We start from the raw sequence: 26,065 nt of genomic DNA, 5'->3' as shown, positions 1-26,065 counted from the left end.
TCTAGATTCTGATCTTTATTCTAATAGTTTTCAGAGTAACCTACCCTAATGTTGACCATTGCTGTTAAGGATCTGTCAAGCTGAGAATGGCAACAAAACTCAGGCTTCAAGTTAAATATGGGAAAGAAAACCTCCTGATTACCATGTATCCTTCTCCCTCGGCTGATGAATCACTATTCCTCCATGTTGAGCAGTACTTAGAGGAAACACAGAGTGGTAAGGGAGATTTCTGGGTGGGAGATTTTAATGTCCACCATGAGTTGTTTAGCAGCAGCATTACTGATCAAGCTGGTCAGATCCTTAAGGACAGAGCTGTTAGACAGGGTCTGCAGCAGGTGGTGAGGTAGTCAACAAGAGAGATAAAACATACTTTACTTCATCTTTACCAATATACTGACTGCAGATGCATCTGTCCATGACAGTGTCGGTAAGAGTCCTTGTGGAGACAAAGTCCTGCCTTCACGTTGAGAATAGCTTCCATCGTGCTGTGTGGCACTACTACTGTGCTAAATGGGACAGACTCTGAACAGATTTAGCAACTCAAAACTGGGCATCCCAGCATCAGCAGCAGAACTGTAGTCCAGCACAATCTGTAATCTTGTGACCTGGCATATCCCTCACTCAACCATTACCATCAAGCCAGGGATTCAGCCCTGGTTCAACGGACAGTGCAGGAGGGCATGCCAGGAGCAACTCTAGGAGGTGAAGATGAGGTGTCAACACGATGAAGCCATCAAAGAAAGCTACTTGCATGCCAAACAGCATAAGCAGCAAGTGCTAGACAGCTAGGTGGTCCTACAACCAATGGATCAGATCTAAGCTCTGTAGTCCTGCCACATTCCGCCAAGAGTGGTGGTGGACAATTAGATAACTCACTGGAGGAGGAGGCCACACATATATCCCCATTCTCAATGATGGAAGAGCTCCAGCATATCAGTGCAAAAGATAAGGCTAAAGCTTTTGCAGCGATCTTCAACCAGAAGTACCAAGTAGATGGTCCATCTCGACCTCCTCCAGTGGTCGTCAGCATTACAGATACTAGTCTTCAGCCAATTTGATTCAGTCCACTTGACATCAAGAAATGGCTACTGCAAAAGCTACAACATTCCAGCAAAAGTACTGAAGGTTTGTACTCCAAAACGTGCTGCAATCCCAGTACAGTTACAGCACTGATATATACCTGACAATGTGGGAAATCATTCAGGAATGACCTGTATGTAAAGAGTGTGAGAAACCCAGTCAATTACCACTGTACTAGTTTACTCTTGATCATCAGTAAAGTAATGGAAGATCTCATCAACAGTGCTATCAAGCAGCATTTGCTCAGTAATAACCTGCTCAGTGATGCCTAGTTTAGGTTCTGCCAGGGCAACTCAGCTCCTGAACTCATTACAGTCTTGGTTCAAACATGGACAAAAGAGCTGAATTCCAGAGGTGAGGTGAGAGTGATAGCCCTTGACATTAATGCTGGCATCAAGGAGCTCTAGCAAAACTGGAATCAATAGGTGTAGGGGGGCAAACTCTGCTGGTTGGAGTCATACCTGGTACATCGGAAGATGGTTGTGGTTGTCGGAGGTCCGTCATCTCAGCTCCAGGACATCTCTGCAGGAGTTCACCAGGATAGTGTCCTAGGCCCAACCATCTTCAGCTGCTTCATCAATAACGTTCCTTCCATCATAAAGTCAGATGTGGGGATGTTCGCCGATAACTACTCAATGTTCAGCACCATTCATGACACCTCAGATACTGAAATGCCCATGTTCAAATGCAACAAAGATTTGTATAATATCCAAGCCTAGGCTGAGAAGTGGCAAGTCACATTGTCATAGCCTGGCATTTGTGTGCCACCAATCACCAAGAAGTGACTGTTTAACACATTCAATGGTGTTGTCACCACCGAATTCTCCACAGTCCACATTCTTTGTGGGGGGGGGGGTTACCATTGTCCAAAAACTCAATTGGACTCACCCCATAAATGCACTAGCTGGAAGAGCAGGCTAGAGGTGGGGAGTACTGCAGTGAGTAACTAACCTCCTGACTCCACTTTTGCCTGGACGTGTGCAGCTCCACTAACAATCCAGAAGCTTGACACCATCCAGGACAAAGCACTCTGCTTGATTGACACCACATGCACAAGCATCTACTGACGCTCAGTAGCAGCAGTGTGTACTATCTACAAGATGCACTGCAGAAGTTCACCAAAGTTCCTTAGACAGCACCTTCCAAACCCACAACCGCTTCCATTTGGAACGACCAGGGCAACATATATATGGGAACACCCAGCACCTTCAAGTTCCCCTCCAAGCCACTCACCATCCTGACTTGGAAATATATCACCATTCTTCCGCAATTGCTGCACCCAAATTCTGGAATTCCCTCCCTAATAACACTGTGGGCCCATCCGCAGTAGTTCAACAAAGTATCTCACCATCATCTTCTCAAGGGCAACTAGGGATGGGCAATAAATGCTGGCCAGTCAGCAATACCCATGTCTCACAAAACAAATTTAACAAATGGTAGAACTGAAGTTAGCAATTTTTGAGAAGATTTGTAGTTCAGATTGAGGTTATAGACAATAGGTGCAGGAGTAGGCCATTCTGTCCTTCGAGCCTGCACCACCATTCATTATGATCATCCTCAATCAGTATCCTGTTCCTGCCTTATCTCCATAACCCTTTATTCCACTATCCTTGAGAGCTCTATCCAACTCTTTCTTAAACAAATCCAGAGACTGGGCCTCCACTGCCTTCTGGGGCGGAGAATTCCACACACCCACCACTCTCTGGGTGAAGAAGTTTCTCGTTATCTCTGTCCTAAATGGCCTACCCCTTATTTTTAAGCTGTGTCCTCTGGTTCAGCACTCACCCATCAGCGGCAACATGTTTCCTGCCTCCAGAGTGTCCAATCCTTTAATAATCTTATACGTCTCAATCAGATTCCCTCTGTCTTCTAAACTCAAGGGTATACAAGCCCAGTCGCTCCAATCTTTCAACATAAGATAGTCCCGCCATTCCAGGAATTAACCTCGTGAACCTATGCTGCATTCCCTCAATAGCCAGAACGTCTTTCCTCAAATTTGGAGACTAGAACTGCACACAATATTCCAGGTGTGGTCTCACCAGGGCCCTGTATAGCTGCAGAAGAACCTCTTTGCTTCTATACTCAATCCCTCTTGTTACGAAGGCCACCATGCTATTAACTTTCTTCACTACCTGCTGTATCTGCATGCTTGTCTTCATTGACTGGTGTACAAGAACACCCAGATCTCTTTGTACTGCCCCTTTACCTAACTTGACTCCATTTAGGTAGTAAGCTGCCTTCCTGTTCTTGCCATCAAAGTGGATAACCATACATTTATCCACATTAAACTGCATCTGTCCATTACCTAACCTGTCCAGGTCACCCTGTGATCTCCTAACATCCTCCTCACATTTCACCCTGCCACCCAGCTTTGTAACATCAGCAAATTTGTTAATGTTACTATTAATACCATCTTCTATTTCATTAATATATATTGTAAAAAGCTGCGGTCCCAGCACTGATCCCTGCGGTACCCCACTGGTTGCCGCCTGCCATTCCGAAAGGGAGCTCTTTGTTTCCTGTCAGCCAACCAATCTTCAATCCAAGTCAGTACTTTGCCCCAATACCATGCACCCTAAGTTTGCTCACTAACCTCCTATGTGGGACTTTATCAAAGGCTTTCTGAAAGTCCAGGTATACTGGATCTCCCTTGTCCATCTTCAGAGTTACATCCTCAAAAAATTCCAAAAGATTAGTCAAGCATGATTTCCCTTCATAAATCCATGCTGACTCTGACCTATCCTGTTACTACTATCCAGATGTGTCGTAATTTCATCCTTTATAATTGACTCCAGCATCTTTCCCACCACTGAGGTCAGACTAACTGGTATATAATTTCCTGCTTTCTCTCTCGCTCCTTTCTTAAAAAATGGTACAACATTAGCCACCCTCCAATCCGCAGGAACTGATCCTGAATCTATCGAACTCTGGAAAATAATCACCAACGCATCCACAATTTCTAGAGCCACCTCCTTCAGTACCCTGGGATGTAGACCATTAGGCCCCGGGGACTTATCAGCCTTCAGACCTAACAGTCTCTCCAACACCAATTCCTGGCAAATATAAATTCCCTTAAGTTCAGGTTCTTCAGCCACTGTTACCTCTGGGAGATTGCTTGTGTCTTCCCCAGTGAACACAGATCTGAAGAACCAATTTAACTCTTCTGCCATTTCTTTGTTCCCCATAATATATTCACCTGTTTCTGTCTTCAAGGGCCCAATTTTAGTCTTAACTATTTTTTTCCCTTTCACATACCTAAAAAAGCTTTTATTATCCTCCTTTATACTTTTGGCCAGTTTACCTTCGTACCTCATTTTCTCTGCATATTTCCTTCTTTGTAATCCTCAGTTCTTTAAAAGCTTCCCATTTCCTCCATTTTCCCACTTATCTTTGCTATGTTATACTTTTTCTCTTTTGACTTTATATGTTTCTTAACTTCCCTCGTCAGCCACGGCCACCCCTGCCTCCTCCTAGGATCTTTCTTCCTTTTTGGAATGAACTGATCCTGCATCTTGTGCAGTATACACAGAAATATCTGCCATTGTTCCTCCACTGTCATCCCTGCTAAAGTATTGCACCATTGAACTTTGGCCAGCTCCTCCCTCATAGCTCCATAGTTCCCTTTATTCAACTGAAATATTGTCACTTCCGATTGTACCCTCTCCCATTCAAATTGCAGATTGAAGCTTATTGTATTAAGGTCACTACCTCCTAATGGCTCCTTCACTTCGAGGTCCCTGATCAATTCTGGTTCGTTGCACAATACCAGATCCAGAATTGCCTTCTCCCTGGTAGGCTCCAGCACCAGCTGTTCTAAGAATCCATCTCTGAGGCACTCCACAAAGTCTCTTTCTTGAGGTCCAATACCATCCTGATTCTCCCAGTCTACCTGCATGTTGAAATCCCCCATAACAACTGTAGTAATATCTTTGTGACAGGCCAATTTCAGCTCCTTATGCAACTTACACCCTACATCCATACTACTGTTTGGGGGCCTGTAGGTAACTCCAAAGAGGTCTTTCTACCCTTAGAATTTCTCAACTCTATCCATACTGACACTACATCCCCTGATTATAGGTCCCCCCCCCCCCCCCAACGTGCAAACCGGAGATAACCACTCTGGACGTCCGGCTTTTCAGCCTTCTTCCTAGTTCTCCAAAGTCCCGCTGTAGTATGTTCCTCCTCTTCTACCTGACATCATTTGCGCCGACATGTACCACCACCTCTGGCTCTTCACCTTCGCCCTTGAGGATTTCCTGCACTCTGTCTGCGATGTCCTTAATCCTGGCACCAGGAAGGCAACACACCATCCTTAAATCCCACCTGTTGCCACAGAAACCCCGTTCAGTTCCTCTCACTGTGGAGTTCCCTATCACCACGGCTCTGTGCGATGTCTGATTCTTCGGCTCTGCGTCCAAGCTAACTTTTGATTGACCTGACCGCCTCACGGTTTCCAAAAGATTCAACTTGTTCCTGACAGGTACTTCCCCAGCGGTCTCTTGCACCTGTCTCCTCTCTGCCTTCCTCATCATCTTCTCTCTTCTGCTCTCTTCTGGTATGGTCAGTGTAATAACCTCACTGAAGCTCCTGTCCAAAAAGATCTCGTTCTCTCGGTTGAGCCTAAGGTCCTCAAGTTCGTTCTTCAGTGCTGCGATATGCTCTGGATGTAATTTTGCTCGCGTTGCTGGAAGGTTCATTTACCGACATTTTGTCACCCCATTAGGTAACAACTTCAGTGGACATCCAGGCAAAGCACTGCTTTCTATTTATATGTGTGGATTTTTTTGGGGTGGTGATGTCATTTCCTGTTCTTTTTCTCAGGGGGTGGTAGGTGGGTCCTAACTCAATGTGTTTATTGATAGAGTTCCAGTTGGAATGCCATGCTTCTAGGAATTCTTGTGGATACCTCTGTTTGGTTTGACCTAGGATGGATGTGTTGTCACAGTCGAAGTGGTGTCCTTCCTTATCTGTATGTAAGGATACTAGTGAGAGAGGGTCATGTTGTTTTGTGGCTAGTTGATGTTCTAGCCACATGTTTAGAAATGACTGCCAGACTACTCAGACCCCTTGGCATCATGGTAGCCCACAAACCCACCAACAGCAGCTAATGAACTTGAAAAACCCTGTACAGGCAACAAACAAAACTAATGCAATTTACAAAATGCCGTGCAAGAACTCTAACAAACACTACATTGGACAAACAGACAGAAAACTAACCACCAGGATATATGAACATCAATGACCCACAAAAAGACATGACCCTTCTTCCAGCCTCCTGCTTGTCTACTTTGGATTCCAGCATCTGCAGTTTCTTTGTCTCTAACTATGTCAGAAGCAGACCAGGAAAGATGAGCTGCTCTGTACCAGCAAGAATGATGACTGAGCTAGGCCATACTGACAGCAGGCAGTTAAGCACACTTGCATCAACAAAGGGGGAAATCTCATTTTCTGGTTAATTAGCATTTGGATGATTAACTTTAAAGAGAATTATTGTTCAAATCATCAAAGCTTTGTGAAGCAAAGATGGCACATGAAGTGAAGCCCCAAATGTAATGCCAAAATAGAATTAAAATGAGGCAAATTTCTGACTGTGTCTCCATGTGTAGAATGCAACATTTAGTTATTAAGTAGAGTTCCTTTTGGTCTCATGCTTAATTAAGCTTCACTATAATATTTTCCCACACCTAGTCGTAAACAACAAGCTTCAACTAACTTCAATTCCAGAAATAATTACTGAACCTGCGTGAAACCAAATGTATTTTACCAATTGAATGTGTTTGTAATGGACAAAATAAATATTTATGAAAAATGTAGATAGGAATTGTTCTGTGCATGCGTATTGTTTTTTCTCATTCCTCCATCAGCTAAAACTGATATTATTCTGTACTGGGCAATATTTCCAGACCAACCAGTTAAGTTGCTTTTGTTGAGGTTTGTCTGTGCTGTCAATGAATACAAGTTTTAGAGTCATAAAGTCATATAGCACAGATACAGACCTTTACGTCCAACCAGCCCATCTAAAACTAAGCTATGCCCCCCTGTCTGTGCTTGGCCCATATCCCTCCAAACATTTCTTATTCATGAACTTATCCAAATGTCTTGTAAACAATGTTACTATATCCTTACCCACCACTTCCTTAGGAAATTTGTTACACACTTGAACCACTCTCTGTAATTTTAAAGCAAAATTGCCTCTCATGTCTTTTTTAAATCTTTATCCTCTCATCTTAAAAATATGTCCCCTAGTTTTGAAATCCCCCACCCGAGGGAAAGGAAACCTGCCATTTACCTTATTTATGCCCCTCATAATTTTGTCAATCAAGGCGTCCATTCCAGGAAGATCACCTGGACGATTTTCCAGGCGTCCTGGTAAATATCTTTTGAACCCTCTCCAGCTTAATAATATCCTTCATTCAACAGGGTGATTAGTTGACTGACATCCTGTTTAGCTTGAAGTAAATATTATCTCCCTAATGAGATAATATTTACTTCATCTCCCTAAACATGAATTACTTTCATGTTTTTGTAAGTCCTTGAAAAAAGTGGTTTGTCTTTGACAGAGAAACCCATGATACAGTGCATTTCATATACTTATATATGCTTCGAGGCATATACTTTCATATGCTTCAAGGTTGTGTGGGTTTTTCTTTGGTAAGAAATTTGAGTTTCTGCCACACGTGTTACTATGTCTTTTCTTTTTGTTTATTCACTCATGGGACGTAAGCATTGCTGTCTGACCAGCATTTATTGCCTGTCCCTAGTTAATGTTGAGAAGATGGTGGTGAGCTGCCTTCTTGAATCGCTGCCGTCCGCAATAGTTTTTAAAAGATTAGGCCACATTGAAACCAGTAAATGTCCAGATCTTGGTCTTTGATCTTGAACTTAGTACATGTTGCTGTACATAGTGGATTTGTTCTATTATGTGATGCATAACATCAAGAGTAGAAATTCTCAACAGTCCCAATGTGTATCTAGCAGTTCGCCCACAGTACTCAAGCATAGCACCCTCCGTCCCCATTCCTATTTGGATTAATGTGAAAATTTGGCCACAATTGTGCCACTTGCTAGATTTAAGATATGCCAAGATAATCTGTCCACTTGGCCATGTCATCTTCACACAGTTATATCCTTGTAAACGTGAACCCCTGTTGAATTTTAATGATTAATCAGCATGTGACTGGGTTCAGTTGGAGATGATGTGTGCATGCACTAGACTAGTTAGTATTGCATTATTTAAATAACTTGGCATTTGGAGCTGTCCTGTTTGTGTATCTTGGGATAATTCTACTAATTTGTCATTGCATTTGTTATAGCAAATTGACAGGGCGTCATACAGCTGAGATATTGTTAGGAACATCTTCCACAACACAAGCACGTTATGCAGGTGGTTCAGACAAAGAGTTCAGAAAAAGCAATAATTGTATCTCAGTTGAAAATTTGAGGCAAACTGCTCCTTTTTCTCTGGCCAAGAACAGAATACTTGGAAGATCTGTGAGTGTGTTGCATATTCTCCATTGCTGAATGGTTCTCCTTCTCATTGACAGCTCCCATGGTGAAGTATCTCTATTCAGTTACGCAGTGCCCTCAGACCCCATTTGTCCATGCCACTACCATACTCTTTTGCTCACTAATAGAATAAGTCACCACGTTAAAAACCCAACTATCTGTCTGAGTGACCTCACTTAAGATCAAGTATCATCACTGATGCCCATTTGTTCAGGCCCTGTGATTGTGCACCAAAGCCAACATATCTAAAGATTCATCATCTGCAAGCTCCCTGGACATCTGCAAGTGTGAAAGGATTGGCACGGAGAACAGGTGTTGGCAAAACATGTTGCACATGAATCACTATGAAAATTATCAGATTTCACTCACTTTTAAAGTCAAGTCAACTTAGTGAAATGTGGGTGCTGATGTTTAATTGTGCCACCAGGTAGCTGTGAGGCTCACATCTCTGATGACCAGGGGTGCCAAAATGCCACTGATTCACTATGGCTCCCCCACTTCTTCATTTGTTAATTGAGATCTGCAGTCAACCATATCTGATTCTTACCTAATTCCTGGTCTTTTGTGCTGTCCTGCAACAGAGAATAAAGCAAACTAATGAGTGATCATAATGGCATGCACTTGATAGATAAAATGTTTTTAGTGCAGGTAATCACCTGAGCAACATGTAAGCGAACTCTGGAACTAAAATGCTAAACTGAACCAACTGTTCATGTGCCACTGATCGACGTGCTGAACTTAGTTCCAGGTTTCCCATGCAGTATCAGACCCAAAGAAAACCAGGCATTGATGGAGAAGCTCTGCAGGTCTGCCAACATCTGTGGAGAGAAAGCACAGTCAACATTTTGGGTCTTCTTCAGAAGTTGTTTTTTTCAGTATCAAACCTACCTACTCCCAAAGTGCTTCCAATTTAATATTGGGACTGTTGCTTTCATGATTTTTTTAAAATACAGGACAAAGTACTGTCATGATAGCCTCTTTAATGTACATAGGTTGTCTTGCAATCTCTTTCTCGTAAATAATGAAATGAATCTTGTCTCCATATAATTGAACAGTAGTTGTAAAAATACATTGTTTGTTGAGCTTTGGCTGTTGGTGAACATGGTGTCATAATTGCTGGATTATGGCCTGAAGTAGATTGAAGAGTGACAGAGCCTTTGAAATCTGCAGGCACAGCTTCGAGCACCACAGGTTCGCCTTGCTTTTTAATTGGCAAGCTGTCTCATGGGGTCTGTTCATTGAGCGGCTCCACTGAAGCTAGCAGTTATAACACAATTGATAAGAGAATACCCTTTGAAAAAGTCCTGTACACAGTTGGTTGCAAGTAGCAATTTTTCAGTTAATATGGAATGATTTCCTTTGCATCATTTCAGTCTGTGAAAAGCTGAAAGGTGCGGATAATGAATAACAAAGCTAGCCACCCAGCAGAGAATTCCCATTCCCCCTTATTACAAAGAACTTTATAGGTACCAGCATAATTGTTCATTATTGAGCTTGTGCCTAGGAGAGTGTGGAGGTTGGTATTATGATGCCATCGCACGTAACATTTTTATTTGAAGGAGGTATTTTATTATTTAGTACTTTATACATGCTGCTGAAATCTGCATAAATGCTCCTCATTGATGTGGGTATTTTTCTCTGCATGCTGACCCATGAATTCCGTTCACTATGGAGTTGAGCCTATTAATGCACTTGTAATGACAGTTGAAGTACAATTGCAATTTAGTCAAATTAGTTTTCTTTCTTCTGGTGTTTTTCAAACTGTGCTATGCTCAAAATATTTGCTAATTTCAGAAATGGTACAGACCATGTTGCAGAGCAATAGGATTTTATATCTTACTGTAAATAAAGGTTAAAGCCAAATTTGAATTTATGTTGTGTTTTGCACAACTTTTCCAATCACGACTGTTAACTAATCAACAAGCAACCATTTTTCATCCAACAAGGAAATAACCACTTTATCTATGTTTGATCGGCGTGTTTCAGGAAAGAAGGTGACACCATGTAAGCTGCTTGGTCTTGATTGTGTTTGAATTAGGATCTTCAATACATCTACCCAAACTGCTGAAGAGGGAGACAGAGCACTAGAATGTAGTCTTGTAGTCTTGATTATCTCGTGCTGTGTTGAGGTATCAAGTCTAGATATGCTTCAGTCTTGAAAGAGAGTTTGAACTCTCAATCTCTGACTCAAAGGCCAAAATGCCATTAACTGAGTCGAACTGATACTGTTGTGGGGAAAATATAGAGAACCACCAGGAGACGCAGAGAGTTCTTCAAGAAGTAGGTCTTTTATTTGTAAACGAAAAACAGTGACCCTGAGAAAGTAGATTCTCGAATGTCCATGAACCTCAGGGTCCTTGGATTTTTATGTCTTTTTTTATCATGTTTCTGTTAGCTTATCAGCATGTCCAACTATATTAATCAAAGGACCTCACTCTAGCTACACAATAAACCAGTGATGTTAGTTCCCATTATTTCTTTAGTTGTACATTCTACTTAATGTTATTCTAATGTCACGGTTAGATATTTATTGCTAACTCTGCTACAATGATTTTCAATTCCAGACTAACCTGTCATGATAGATATTTAGCTATTCCATCTATTACAATAGTCTCCTGTCTCAAGCTGACTCTACTAACTATTAATTAGACATTTTAATGTCATGTCCCAATCCTAGCATAATAACACTTAACAGAGAAATGTGCTTTATTACTTGAGTTATCTCGTCTTGCCATAGTGACCTTTCAGCCTTAACCTTACTATACTAATTGGTGTAAGAATGGTTAAAGCCAATAACTATGGTTATACGATGGTTCCACTATGGTTATCCCATCCTGCCTTCCATAGATTGCCAGTGGTCTTCATGCTTTAACTCTTCCCAGGCTTTCATGTTCTTTATTTTCCATAATACCAGCTTGTACTTAGTGTAGCTTACGAAAAGACGGATGATGTTCTGACTTGGCTAGGAAACAATTGCTCTTGATCTTTCATGCATAATATTTTAGAAGTAGATCTCTCCCCTCTATCTCTGCCTCACCTGTCGACAATATTAATCACTGAAAAAAACAGTTTATTTCAGCTTTGCATTTTATTACTGCCATTATTAACTTTTAATTTGCTGTGTAAACTTTGCTCTTTGGAAGGTTTTGAATTCAAAACTGCAGTTTGAAGGAAATTGCTTGGAATGGGAGAGCTGCACTAAAGCATGCTATTCTTAACTTTACATACACTCTTGGCAATGATGGTCAACATGCGTTGGGTGGTTCTGTGAAGTACTGTCCCTTAGAACAGCTTATATTAGTGCAGCTGTCTCATGTTAATGCAAGCTTGACAGATCACAGAAAACTACTTTCACAAAATAATAAAGCAATTTTCGAAAGGACTCTGTATTTTGTCATATACCAACATACTTTTTAGCATCAAAATTAGCTCAATTTCCCAAATGACACAATAAGAAGGGTCTAGAGGGATATAGGCCAAGTGTTGGCAAATGGGTCTAGTCTGTTTCCATGCTGTATGACTCTGTGATAACCATAACAAAAATAGTTGACAATAAACATGCCATCATTTATCTTTAGTGACTTTGTGAGAGCTAGCTGTCTCTCAGTAGAGTAGTACATTTTCTGAAGATGCTTCCCTAACGTGAACACAACTGGAATGTTTCATTGTGCCAAGCCCTTTTGTTGGTGTGAAATAGCACATCAAAAAGCATACACAATTAAAAGAGAGAATTTATTTGAAAGATTTCACCTGTTTTAAACTAACTTGAGTCCTTAATCAAGTAATTTAACATGTTGTTTAAATGTCAGAACCTTATTTCATGTGAGACTTTTAAAGATGTTTGAACCCTGATCTGATCTGTTTTCTAAAAGTATTAAAATGCAATGTCTTCCTGCTACCAAGTTTGCAGACTAATGAGATTTCAAAACATGATTAATTTTTAATGTATTTGTTTTATCCCTAAATTGTCCATTTTTACTCCTCCTCAAGACATTACTGTGCTAGGTGTCAAAGGTGCAGTCCAAAAATCCTTCAAGAAACCATTCTGCATCCAAATCCCAATGATTACCAGGATGTTTGATTGGGCTGAGGGACGGAGGGCTCAGAATGAGGCTGAAACTGTTTGTTCTTGATATTCTAACAGGCACTCTTCAGCGGAGTTCACAGAGCAATGAGAGATTTTACTCTTTCTCTAGCCCAGACTTTTCATAGTTCAACTGGTGCCTCAGTTAATGTAGGGGGTGAGGAAAGCAGATAATTCTAATTGACTCTTCTGTTTCCTATTCATCACATGATTTAATACTTCCCTGGATCAGAGTTTGCTAGTTCACAAAAGTAAAATATTGCACATGCTAGATGGTGAAATAAGAACAAATAGCTGGGAAATACCCCAATTTTGATAAAAAGCAAACATTAATTCAGTTCCTCTCTCCACAAATGCTGCTCAACCTAGTCTGCATTTCTGTCTTCTGAAACACTTCTATTGTGTAGAAATCCAATGACCATATTCTGTTCCATTCACTCTGATGTGGAATTTCAATCAACCAACTTATAAAAGTTTCTGATCCAATTATTTGGAAAACTAATTGTGTGTTTATCAGGTTTATGCTGTATAGGACATCTTTCTTTCTTTTTGCTCTTTTGCAGTAGTTTACACTTAAAGAAACAGAAGTGTTGTCAGACGCTCTGATTTCTATGCAATTGTCTAAGTGATATCTCATTTTCTTTTTCCAGAGGGTTTTTAATGTTTTGTACCCAATGCCACCAGACCAGAGAAGACATGTTAGTATAAACTCAGCACGTTGGCTTCCGGAACCTGGGATGGGTCTGGCATATGGAACCAATAAGGGAGACCTAGTGATATGCCGGCCTGTGTAAGTACTAATTAATATTCAAGTACACTTCATCCAGTGGATTACTTTCAGTGAAATCTGTTTCCTATGCAAATAGATGTTCAATGCTAAAGTCTAATCTGTATCTTGGTACCACACAACAGAACAATATAACACACTAACCCTACACTAGCTCAGTGGTGTAATTGTGCCATAACTAATGCCAATTACACGTCACTGTTTAAGCCAACCTATATTTTTGTCGATGGATCTCTAAACAGTATATATTCTTACCGACAATGCAAAAGAGGAAGAAATAGCAGACAAGTTGGCAGAAGCATTTATTTCATTGATGTATTTAAGAAGAGTGTTAATGTGTACATGTGGGAGAAGCGAATAGATGAATAGCAGAAATGGAGGAGTCAAGGATGAAAGAGATGATTAGGGTGGGAGGTGTTTGATATGCAGTATTAACATCAGTATCAGACCTGTTACACTAATTGGCTTAAATGCAGATTCTACATAACTCAGTTTGTAACTTTCTATATTTCTCCAGATCCAGACATTTGTTTTATATAATCAATTGTTTGTTCTTAGTTGAGTTCTATATTTGCAGTTTCATGTGATGTATCACTTTTCATGGGGCAAAAGGGATTCTCTTTTGATGGAATGATCTTCTCCAGTATTTTTCCAAGCCAAAGCTGCATGTTATCCTTATTATATTGAAGGCAAGAACACCTTGTTTTCTTTTTCACTGGAGGAATTGGGAATGATCAGTCTAGAGTTATCTTTGAGAAGCCACTGCCTGGCCTTGTGATAGAGGTATGGTTATTGATGAAGAAATTAAAAACATTTCAATCAAGCATGCTTTTGTACTGTGGGTGAAATGATTGGACTCCAAAAACCACACCATCTTCCTTAGTGTCAGGTTTTATTCCAGCTACTTGGAAGCCATTTAGTTTGGTCTCAGTGACCCCAGTTTTTCTCCTCAGTACCAAACTCAGTTGGATGTTGACTTGATAGTGCCTGAGCTGCTTCGTTTCTCTTGTGGCATTCAGCATTTGCATCTGTGGCCGGATCAAGCCTGTGGTGTGATCTTACGTCATGACTCTTCATTGATGAGCTAACTGATAGCTCTCTATTTATAAAATTACTTCAGGTAAAAACAAGGACTGCAAATGCTGGAAACGAGAGTCTGGATTTGAGTGGTGCTGGAAAAGCACAGCAGGTCAGGCAGCATCCAAGGAGCAGGAAAATCGACGTTTCGGGCAAAAGCCCTTCATCAGATGCTGCCTGATCTGCTGTGCTTTTCCAGCACCACTCTAATCCAGACTATATTTTACTTCAACAAACATCTTGCAGTTTGGTACTTGGACATCTGCAGGTGGTTATTGTTAGGATCCTGCAAAAGACACAAAATTTATGTCACAATCTGGTTGGCAAGCAGGGATATTCTTTGAGTCGACAAAATGAGAATTCCACGTATCTTTCAAAGAGAATAAAGGCACAAGATTCCAAAGTTTTGAATGAGCTCAGTAAACATTGCTGAAAGTATTAGAATAGTAGTGCAAACGATTATACATATCCAACTTTTATTCTAACTCCCAGAATAAAATGTGGAAAACATAGGTGACCAATCACACTACAGTGTACATCAAACAGGAATTGCAATCGAGACAGATCTTATGATTTCTCAGCAATTGCACCCAGATGTTAATACAACAGTGGCTCATCAAATATCAACCAATTTCACAAAGGATTGCACCTCTTCATTTTGCTAAGCTGGCCTTGAAATTCCTTCTCAATAGCTGGTCTATTATGGACTACTGCCTCAAAAACCACTCCCATTCCAATCCATCACCCTCCTTTCCCAGGCATAGGTCCCCTGAACATATATACCCAGGTGCCTCTGTTCACATATCCTCTTAAGTATTGTGCCTCCCATTTTATATTGTCTGACTATGCTCTTACCAAAATACATCAACCTAACTGCTACCTATCTGCCCACTCCACCACTCGCGGCAGATTCAAACCACTACAAATGACAGAGGAAAGATCACAGAAGCACTTCACAGGAGGCTCCCAAGCACTGAGGATGTCACCTAGACCGAGGACGAAACGTCTGCAACACAAATTCCCAGCTCGGCGAACAGAACCACAACAACGAGCACCCGATCTACAAATCTTCTCACAAACTTTGAACTTGTCTATACACGTTTGGCATTGTACATTTCCTCCTCACAGTTTGCAATACTTTTAAGTTTTTTATCACCCAAAAAGTTGAAAATTGTCCCCAGAACCCTAAGATGTCTGTCATTACTATATATCAGATAAAGCAGGCTTTCCAAAACCAACCTTGGGGAACTACACTACAAACCTTCCTCTTGCCTGAAAAATATCCTTTGACCATTATTCTGTTCCTGTCATCAGCCAGTTTTGTATCCACTTTGCCACTATCCCTTTTATTTTACGACCTGTGACTTTTCTCACAATTTTTTTGTGTAGCACTATATAAAATGCCCTTTGGCCCTTGTAGATCATATCAGTAGCTTTACCTTCATTGAGCCTTGCTGTTAACTCTTCATTAAACTCCAGCAAGTTAGACAACACAATTTCCCATTTAGAAATCCACACTACCTCCTCCAAAACACACTACATTTATCTATGTGACTCCCAATTCTATTCCAAAGAATTATTTCCAGAAGCTAAAGTTAAACTGCCTAGGCTGTAATTGCTGGGTTTATCTAATAACATTTGATTAAGGGCATAGTTTTTGCAATTCTCCAGACATCTGGCACCACCCCCTTAGTCTATGGAAGACTATAAAATGAGATTAGATTCCCTACAGTGTGGAAACAGGCCCTTTGGCCCAACAAGTCCCCACCGACCATCCAAAGAGCAACCCACCCAGACCCATTCCCCTACATTTACCCTTGACTAATGCACCTGACACTACAGGCAATTTAGCATGGCCAATTCACCTAACCTGCACGTCTTTGGACTATGAGAGGAAACCTCAGCACCCGAAGGAAACCCACGCAGACACGGGGAGAATGTGCAAACTCCACACAGACACTTGCCCGAGGCAGAGATCGAATCCGGGTCCCTGGTGTTGTGAGGCAGCAGTGCTAACCACGGAGCCACCATGCTGCCACGGAGATTCCGGACAGTGTGCCTGCAATTTCCATTCTCAGTTTTTCCACTATCCCTGGATGTAATTCATCTGACCCTAGTGCCTTGTCAGTTTATTTAAAGCTTATCCAACACTTGTTCTTTATTAATTTTAAATCTTTCTACGTAACAGAGCTTGCTTCTCTGTCACCATGTTCTGGATATCATCTACTTCCTTGAAGATAAAGGCAAAGTTAACTCCTCAGCTATACATTTTGTCTCCATGTGTAAACCCCCTTTTTGGCCTAATCAGCTCTACTCCTCCTCTTGCCACTGTTTTGCTGTTGATATACCTGTCAAAGACCTGAGGATTCCTTTTTATTGTTAGCTTGGCAATCTTTTCTCTCCGTCCTTCTTGACTTCTGTAAAATGCTTTTCACTTCCCATCTGAACTTCTTGTTTCACAATTGTAATTTTGACCTGACAGCTGCCATAGCAAACCTTTTCTTCTTCATTTTGATTCCTATCTTCTTTTTCACCCAGAGAGCTCTGGGTTTGTTTGTCCTCCTTTTCCCTTTCCACCACCACCACCACCACCACCTGTTTGCTGTCAATCTATTATTCTAGCCAATGTCACCCAGAACAGTTCTTGCTCCACTGACTCTGCCAAGTTAATTATTCTTACTCTGAATGACATACTGTCTTTTCCTATTATCATACTATGATAACTTGTATAAGGCCCATGGGGAATCTCCAATTATCTCCTTGTGGAGCTCATTGAGGATGAGTTCCTCTGGTAAGAGGCAATGGCTTACCCTGCTGGAACTCATCACCTGTGACCTTTATAAAGCAAACCCAGGGACCCTCTTGTGTTGCAGTAGTCGTGTCCGGGCCTGGACCTGTGAGGCATGGGTTCAAGTCCCACCTGCTCCAGGTGAGAATAATAACATCTCTCAGCAGGTTGATTAGATAAATAGGTTAATAAAACAAAACCAGACCCAGTGGCCCTCTTGTGTTGCAGTAGTGGTGTCCTGGCCTGGGTTCAAGTCCCAACTGCTCCAGAGGTGTGTAATAACATCTCTGAACAGGTTCACTGGAAAAATAGGTTAATCTTTTTTTTTAAGAAAAAAGGCACACCGAAGGCTATAACTCAGGTGGTGGGCGACATGCTGATGCTAATGTCCGAGTGACCGTGGTCTGGTACTGCCCTGTTCTGCCACTGTCAAGATGCCACTGGGCTACACACTCGATGAGAAGGCCCAGTCCCAGCAGCTAGTGAAGCTATGCCTTCAGTAATTGAAGGGCTAGGTGCTGAGTCTGTGAGTGCCCATTCTTCCGCCTGATAGCAGAGAGCTTGCAGGCTGACTCTCTGATGGATTTCGACAGCCACCGAGTCTCTGGAGAATTTAAACTTGATGTGCTTTGCAAGCTGGTGGACTCTGTCTCGTTTGCTGATTCCTACCTGGATTTTTCATTACTACGTGAAGTACTGTGTTGCAACAAAGCCATATGGTATCATGGGTGTGAATGTGAGAATTTTCTGGGGGTGACAATTTTGGAAGCAGGAGAAGTTATCCCACCAACGCAAGAGGATGAGCATAATGGACATCACTAAATAGAGAACAAATTCATATTATGGATGTACAGCACAAATGGCTGTACAGTTAAGTTCAGTGGAATAGAACAGATCCTTTCTCATTTTGAAAGACTTAAATGCTTATTTGCTCAGAAAAAAAAGTAAAGCAGACCCAGCCCAGTTATAATCTCACCTGCTGCAGAGGTACGGAATAGCATCGCTGAACAGAAAATAATTTTTAAAAATTGTAAAGCAGACTTAGGCCCCTTCTGCTCTCTTTATTCTTCCCTCACTTTGGTGGGTTTGAATTGTCTATAATGGGCTTTGCGTGTAAATTTCTAATTGGCTACACGAGTGATTTACTGGTGGCATAAATGTTGGCGGTTAATATTGCCCACTGATACTTGATCTGCTTGTTCCGCCTGATTTCCAAGAAGCAGGTCCAACATTGCAATCTTTCTGGGTGAACTGGATGGATGCTGCTTTAGGAAATTCTCCTGTACGCAAGTTGGGTATGTTTGCCCCTCTCCTCCCTTAATAATATGATTATGCCCAATTATAACCTCTCTCTAATGGTGCCATCTGTCTGTATTTCCCTTCAGTTTACCTCTACAATTTTCCCACAAGTTGGTGACCATGAACTACACTGGTCACAGTAATTGCACACTTTTTGTTTCTTGGCTGGAGCCAGATTGATTCTATCCTTGAACCTTCTTGGATATCCTGTTTCTCCAAAGTTGCAACATTCTCCTTAACCATTCACATCTTTTCTGTGTAATTTGTACTCAAGAATATTTAACATCCTATTCTGCCCTTCCTTGAGCCAAGTCTGTTATCACCAGAACAACACAATTCCACATAGTAATCTGTGCCTGTAACCAACCCCACCTCCCCCCCCCCCCCCCCCGCCCCCAAATTTATTTCTGTGCAACCTGTGCAGGTGCCATCTTCCTCAGGGCTAGTCACAGTTACCAGAAGAGCCTATGACCTTCTTTGCTGCACCATCTTTCTAGTCACACATTATCCTTCTAATCTTATCCTTCTGTTTCTGTACTCACTAGCATGTGACACTGGGTGGAGTCTGGTGATTGAGTCCTACTTGCTCATGTTCTACCTAGCAGCCTCCCTATGCAAAGTATTGGTACCAATGTAGGGTACAACTTCTGGCTGTCCTTAATCTTCCAGAAGAATAGCCTGCAGTGGCTCTCTGGCATCAATGCCACTAAAATCAGTAAGGCAACATACCTTAATCTGGCTTTGTTTACAACCAAGCAATTTAAGTTGCCATAAATGTGGTTCTAACTGCATGCTTTTGAAGAATTAGTGCCCACACAGCTTCCAGAATTTGTGAGTGGGGTTCCAAGGACCCCTGCACTATTTGCCCATTCCTCTTGGATTGCCTGGTCATCATCTATAATCCTTCTGCGTCCAGGCATTTGTTCTGTGGTCAAGTGTCAAGTTGACACAGACCATCTCCAGCAGGTGTAGCTTGACAGCAGACACTGCTCTGAAAGTGAAAACCATGTAATTCTCAATCTTGCAGATATGCCACAGTGATTCCAGGCTCCACTTGAGTTCTGAAACACAGAAGTGGCAGGGGGTCCATGACATCCCAAATTTTTTCAGACCATACATTTCTCGCGACTGGATTGAACTGTCATCTTTTAAAGCTATTTCCCTTACAGCTTCACTCTACTTTGGATTGCTTATAATACTTTATTATATTGACCTTGTATAAGTAGCCCTTATTCGTGTTGTTTCTCACTTAAATCCATGTGTAGTTATTTCTTTAAAAGTGATATGCCTTTTTTAATATACAGCAATTTAAAGAGCCCTGAGGGCACTTTCTTACCCATCAGATTTTCTGTAATGTCCGCATGATTTTTGTCACTCTCTCCTTTCAAATCTGGCATGGGCCAGTTCTGAACAGCTGAATGGTCTCACTCCCAGGTAAGTGGTATGAGCATCAAGAGTCACCCACAATTTATAGCCACCTGATCTGAGCTGCTCCCCTGCAGGTCCAATACCTCTTCGATACTCTTTGAACTCTACAAATACCTTCCTGTGCAGATTGCATGTGGCAAAATGTCTTTGAATTAATTAATTTTAAACTTTCTCTCCATAATGAGGAAACTAATGTTGGGAAAACTCAGCAAATCTGGCAGCATCTGTAGCATTAACCTTTTGACCCTTCATCAGAACTTGATCTCATTTTGACGGACATGGACTGGAAACTCTACAGATACTGCTGAGTTTCTTCCAGCACCTTCTGGTTTTGTTTCAGATTTCCAGCATCTGCAATTCTGTAAAATAGTGCAAGGCTTCATTTCTGTGGGTGCTGGCTGTTCATAATCTTACTCCCGTGCGCATTCATCCATTTAAGTTAAGCTATGAGTTCAATAAGCCATGTAATGCCACAGATTCACAACTCCAGCAGGAGTAACTTGACAGCAAATAGCAGAAATACTTTTGTTATTACTGCAATTGCTCACCCCTCAACGATCTATCACTATCTCCTCCCCACGCCCACTAATGAGAATAAAGCTCAGATATTTGATTTCATTCACAACCCTCCAATTGATCCTCCCAAGTTAGATCAACTCAATTAATACAGACCAGAAATTGGATCTGAGACCCTTTAGTCAATAATTGTCGGTGTTTTGTGTATATGCTGTAAGGATGCAAGGAAGCTTTAATGCTCTACATTTATATCCAATGCAGGAATCAATCAAATTATAAGCTCAGGAACTCTATATTTTCCGTAGATACTTTAGAGAAAGTGCAACAGTCAATTGATAATGAAACTGGTGACTAAAAGAAGGAAGTGGGGATAAAATTATTTGCATAATCTGTTAGGTTTTTCTCCATGTTCACCTTTTTCAACACCTTTGCCAACTTTAACTGTGTCCAAATAATATGAGCATTTTAAAAATGGATGCTGATTTTTTTTTAAATAAAACAACATTTTGACAGTACTCAGTTGGTTTGGCAGCATTTGTGAAGATGGAAACATTTTGCACTTCAGGTTGATGACCTTTCATCAGAGCTGGGAAAAGTTAGAAATATAACAGATTTTAAACAGGTACAAAGGCAGAGGAAGAGGAGGACAATGGGGAAGGTCTGTAATAACATCAAATGCAGACAATTATGGCAGATACAAAGGCGGAAAGAGTGAGAGGTTGGATTGGTCTTCTATCTCTTTCATGTACTCAAGAGATTTCAAAAGTAAGTGCTGAAAAGTTGTAGAATTCAATTTTTAATTATCTGGGTGTGAGCACTCTAAACCTTGTATCGCATGACCAGATGCAGCTCGGAATGTTTTGTTACTCTCTCTCATCAATGTACATTAATCCAACTTCAAAAGAGTGCCTTGCTGCAAAAGCAGCAGTTTCTCACATGGTGTTCCATTTCTCTATTGTTATTGATTTTTCTCAAAGCATAGCAGTGAGTAGTATTGAATTAGAGGTTAGAAGGTGTGTAATTCTAATCTCAGTAGCAGTGCCACGTCTGCAGTTAAACACGAGTAATATTAAGGAAACTGTCTTACTAGTTATGCTGAGCACATTGTGACTGTAATAGAGTCATACAGTGTCGTAACAGATCTTTCAGTCCAACTTGTCCATGCCGATCATGTTTCCCAAATTAAACTAGTCTCACCTGCCTGTGTTTGGCCCATATCTTGGTAAACCTTTCCTATTTATGTACCTGTCCAAATGTCTTTTAAATATGTTAACTGTACCTGCAAAACCACTTCCTGTAGCAGTTCATTCCACATAGGGACCACCCTCTGTGTGAAGAAGTTGCTCCTCAGGTCCCTTTAAATCATCTTCCACTCACCCTAGCGAAAAGACCTTTGCTAGTCACCTTATCCATGCCCTTCATGATTTTATAAACCTCTATAAAGTCATCCCTCAACCTTCCACACTCCAGTTTAAAAATATCCTAGGTGAAAGTGAGGACTGCAGATGCTGGAGATCAGAGTCAAGGTTAGAGTGGTGCTGGAAAAGCACAGCAGGTCAGGTAGCATCCGTGGAACAGGAAAATCGATGTTTCAGGCAAACGCCCTTCATCAGGAATGATGATGAAGGGCTCCTGTCTAAAACGTCAATTTTCCTGCTCCTCGGATCCTGCCTGACCTGCAGTGCTTTTCTAGCACCACTGTAATCTTAAGAATGTCCTACCCTATCCAGCCTCTCATTATAACTCAAACACCCTAGACCCAGCAACATCCAGGTAGACGTTTTCTGAACTCTCCCCAATGTAATAATATCCTTACTATAGCAGAGCGATCAGAACTATACATAGTTTTCCAACAATGGCTTCATCAGTATCCTGTACAACCTCAACATGATGTCCAAACTCCAATACTCAGTGGTCTGAGCAATGATGACAAGTATGCTAAATGCCTTCTTAACCACCCTGTCACCATTATTTAAGTTCTAAGTGTTGTGTCATATATTTGCCCTGCAATTTAAGTATCAGTATCATAGCTACTTGTGACTTGCAATTTGAAGGTTGATTGTTCTAAAGTTTTCTAGTAATATTAACAACTCATTTCTCAAGCATCTTAATGTATCCCTTTGGGTTTCACAGGAGTGTTATCAAACAAAGTTTGACACTAGATCACATCATATTATCAGCGATCAAAAGCATGATTAATGAAGTGGATTTAAGGATATTACTGATTTTTACATTCTCGCTCTCAGTTGTTGAAGTTAAGATCACATTTTGAGTTGAGATTAGTGTTCAATGATTTCACTTCTCTCCATGGTGGGCAGTAGCAGGATGTCAGTATATAGAACATGTAAAAGTCAGATTTTTTTTGGTTTTAATGAAATATGGAAAGAAGAAATGAAAGTACGTAGGAAAATTGAACAACTTGGTAGAAAAACTGTAAATACTGATATTTAAATAATTAAACAAAGATCGAGGGAAGGACTGTTGGGGTTTTATTTACTTTGATTTACCTCTGATATTTTTCTTTGTATGGAGCATTGTCAGTCATTTCCACAGGAAAACCGTTGCTGTGTTCCAGTTTGTTTTCTCTGATTTTAAGATGTTATTTGTACAGCCAGCAACCAGAGAAACCTCTTCAATATTTTTACTGACCAGCTTTGTCATATGTTGTCATGATCTTTCTGAAAAGCTGCAAACAAAAAACTGCATTAACTTTTAACTGAGAAGCAAAAATTTATCGGGCAACCTAAGAAACACCAAATGGTGACAGCGATCCAACTTTGACTTTACAGTGGTTCTTGAATAAAGGTAAAATAAACAGTGCACAAAATAACCAAGGTTCCCCTAATATGTTGGGCTGTTGAGTTGCTTTGCCAATGGTCATAGAAGAGAATCATACAATCCCTACAGTGTGGAAGTGAACCATTGGCCCATGGAGTCGGCACCAACCCTCTGAAGAGCATCCTACCCAGACCAACCCCTCTTCCCCCCCCCCCAATAATCGCGCATTTTCCATGGCTAAAACACCTAGCCTGCACATCCCACATACTGTTGGCAATTTAGCACGGCCAATCCACCTAACCTGCATATCTTTGGACTGTGGCAGGAAACCAGTTCAGACATAGGGAGAGCATGAAAACTCCACATGGGTAGTTGCCCAAGAGTGAACCCAGGGCCCTGGCGCCGTGTGGCAGGTATGCTAACCACTTTGGCCAATGCACACAGCCTGTGCCTCAAGTCCTCATTGGTCATATGTGAGATGCCATGATGTCTTATTTGTTTTTGTTGGCATCATGCCATAATGGAGAACCCTACCCCCAGCCGGGACAGTTGCTGTCCAAGTCAGTAGGTCGGCAACTGAGTAATGTCAGCAATGCCACAGCATACAAGACCATCGCTGAGGCTGCATCACTGCTGAAAGAGCTCCTCAATGATGGGGCATTGCCAAAGGCAAGTCAGGATGATCTGTAGAAGCCAAGGTTGGAGTGGCGATAACTAGAGTGGCGAAGGAGCACACAACACACCGATGGTACCAATGCCCTAAGGGCAGTCACAAAGGCCGTCTCCATTGGCCATGGAGCAGCTGTCGTGTAGCCCTCCCCACCCCCACACCAGTGCCTAGATTGACTTGGCTGTCTTCCCATACAGTAAGAGGGCCCTCCTGATGACCTAAATGCCAGGGGAGGTGGAAGTGGAGTTTCTCAGTGTAAGCCTAAGTAAGTTTCTGAATTATGCTGTCAAGATTCGCTGGCAACCCAGCATGTCCTAAGGCAAACAAGATGAAATATAAGGAAATAGTTCTTCATGGTAGTTCCCTTTTTTGTTTAAAAATGTGGTGTGGAAAAACACAGCAGGTCAGGCAGCATCCGAGGAGCAGGAGAATCGACGTTTCGGGCATAAGCCCTTCTTTAGAAAGGGTAACTGTGTTTTAAATTTCCTTTGTTGTTTGCTTTGGTTTCTCAAGCAGGGTGGTCTTCTCATCTCAGTTGGGTTTGTGGGAACCCTTGAATCAGTAATTACAGTCCTAAGAGATCCTCTAGGAGTATCCAAACCTGAGAATCCACACCAAAGGATAAAATTTCTGCATTCCAAACCAGTGACGTGGTAACACGAGAGTGCTTCTATAAACCAAAAGTTCCAAAATATGTCAACGGAAGCATGATAAATTAATTGAAATTCTTTGTAGTTTGGATTAACAAGAACTGATGATGGAACTCCATCATCAGTTCTTGTTAATCCAAACTACAAAGAATTGTAGGCTGCTGTTTAAAATGTTAGGTTACTAGGATATTTCCCAAACAAAATATTTGTTTTGTGTTTGGATAGCAACACACTTTTGTACAAAACACAAATATTACCTCCTGGCAATGGTAACTGATTAACCTTTCATAGGTATAAGTTTTTATTTCAACATGGAAAATATCTGGTTTATTGCAGAAGAAATTCTGCAGGATTGCCTACAAGTGTAATAACACAGTGAAATAAAAGACTATTATATGCGTTACAGTTAATACAGGGTGACCTGTGCACGCATTTCCAACAATTATGGAATTCTCTTTTACGAAGTAGCTCAGATTCATTTTTGGTACCATCATAACATTATGATTATACATCAGTAGGGCAAACAAATTCAAGGAAAGTTCAAATTTTCCTCTTTGGAGATTATTTTTTTTAATCCATCAGATATATTTAAAGCTGTACAGCCACAGTCAGTTCATGTAACTCATTTTATTTATTAATGCTATCACAGCATTTTGATCACAGCATTTTGGTGCAAATACATCCAAAGTTGTGCAAATTTTCCAACAATTGCCATGAAGCAGATGGTCAAATCTTCTTTAAAAGTTTTCTTTGGTATGTGGGAACTTAGTACAATTTATTTAATACTGTTGAAAATAAATCTCTTACAAAATTGAAGCATTTTAAATTTGTTAATCTATTGGTGAACCAAGTGACTTTAAAAAAAAATATTTTACTAGTAAAAATATTTTACTATTTTACTAGTTGGACTAATTTCAGTTTCTTGGTAAATTTAAAACACAATAATAAACAAACCTTTGAAAGCATCTCTTCAACTCCGTTTAATTTGAAGACACCCAATGAGTACCTTGAACAGAAACTCAAAATAGCAACTCATTCATGCTGTGGACCTGACCAGGTTTATGGGTAAGTTCACCACTGCATCACAACCATAAGCTATTCATACGCCCTTTGTGTATCTATGAAGCAATTCAACTAAACTGAATACTGTGTACAGACATTCCTAATCACTGCACTAATGAAGACAGTTATTTTGATGTTCAGGTGGTATTGCTGGTATTGATGATAATCTCCTGAATTCATATAGAATTCATTATTAGCAGTCACTGCACATGAAAATCACTATTTTCAAGATGCCGCAGACCAGAGAAATGCAAATGTATCACCCATAATCAAAGATGATTGTACAGAAAAGCCCAGCAATTACAGACCGATCAATTTAAATTCACTGGTGAGGTAACTT

At 41.0% G+C, this 26,065-nt stretch overlaps 1 protein-coding gene across 5 annotated transcripts in view; it reads left to right on the top strand.

The window, feature by feature from the left end:
• The window catches only part of LOC140493477 (activating molecule in BECN1-regulated autophagy protein 1-like), a 389,583-nt gene that overhangs the window by 291,718 nt on the left and 71,800 nt on the right, over window positions 1-26,065 (top strand). For all 5 annotated transcript variants that reach the window (XM_072591949.1, XM_072591950.1, XM_072591951.1 and 2 more), the window contains one exon: window positions 13,321-13,460. In XM_072591949.1, coding sequence (XP_072448050.1) covers window positions 13,321-13,460 — 140 coding nt within the window. The remainder of the gene's footprint in view (window positions 1-13,320; window positions 13,461-26,065) is intronic.

The sequence above is a fragment of the Chiloscyllium punctatum genome, chromosome 22 (genome assembly GCF_047496795.1).
Source record: "Chiloscyllium punctatum isolate Juve2018m chromosome 22, sChiPun1.3, whole genome shotgun sequence".
In the NCBI taxonomy this organism is placed as follows: Eukaryota; Metazoa; Chordata; class Chondrichthyes; order Orectolobiformes; family Hemiscylliidae; genus Chiloscyllium; species Chiloscyllium punctatum.
This window is presented reverse-complemented; position numbering and strand designations above follow the sequence as displayed.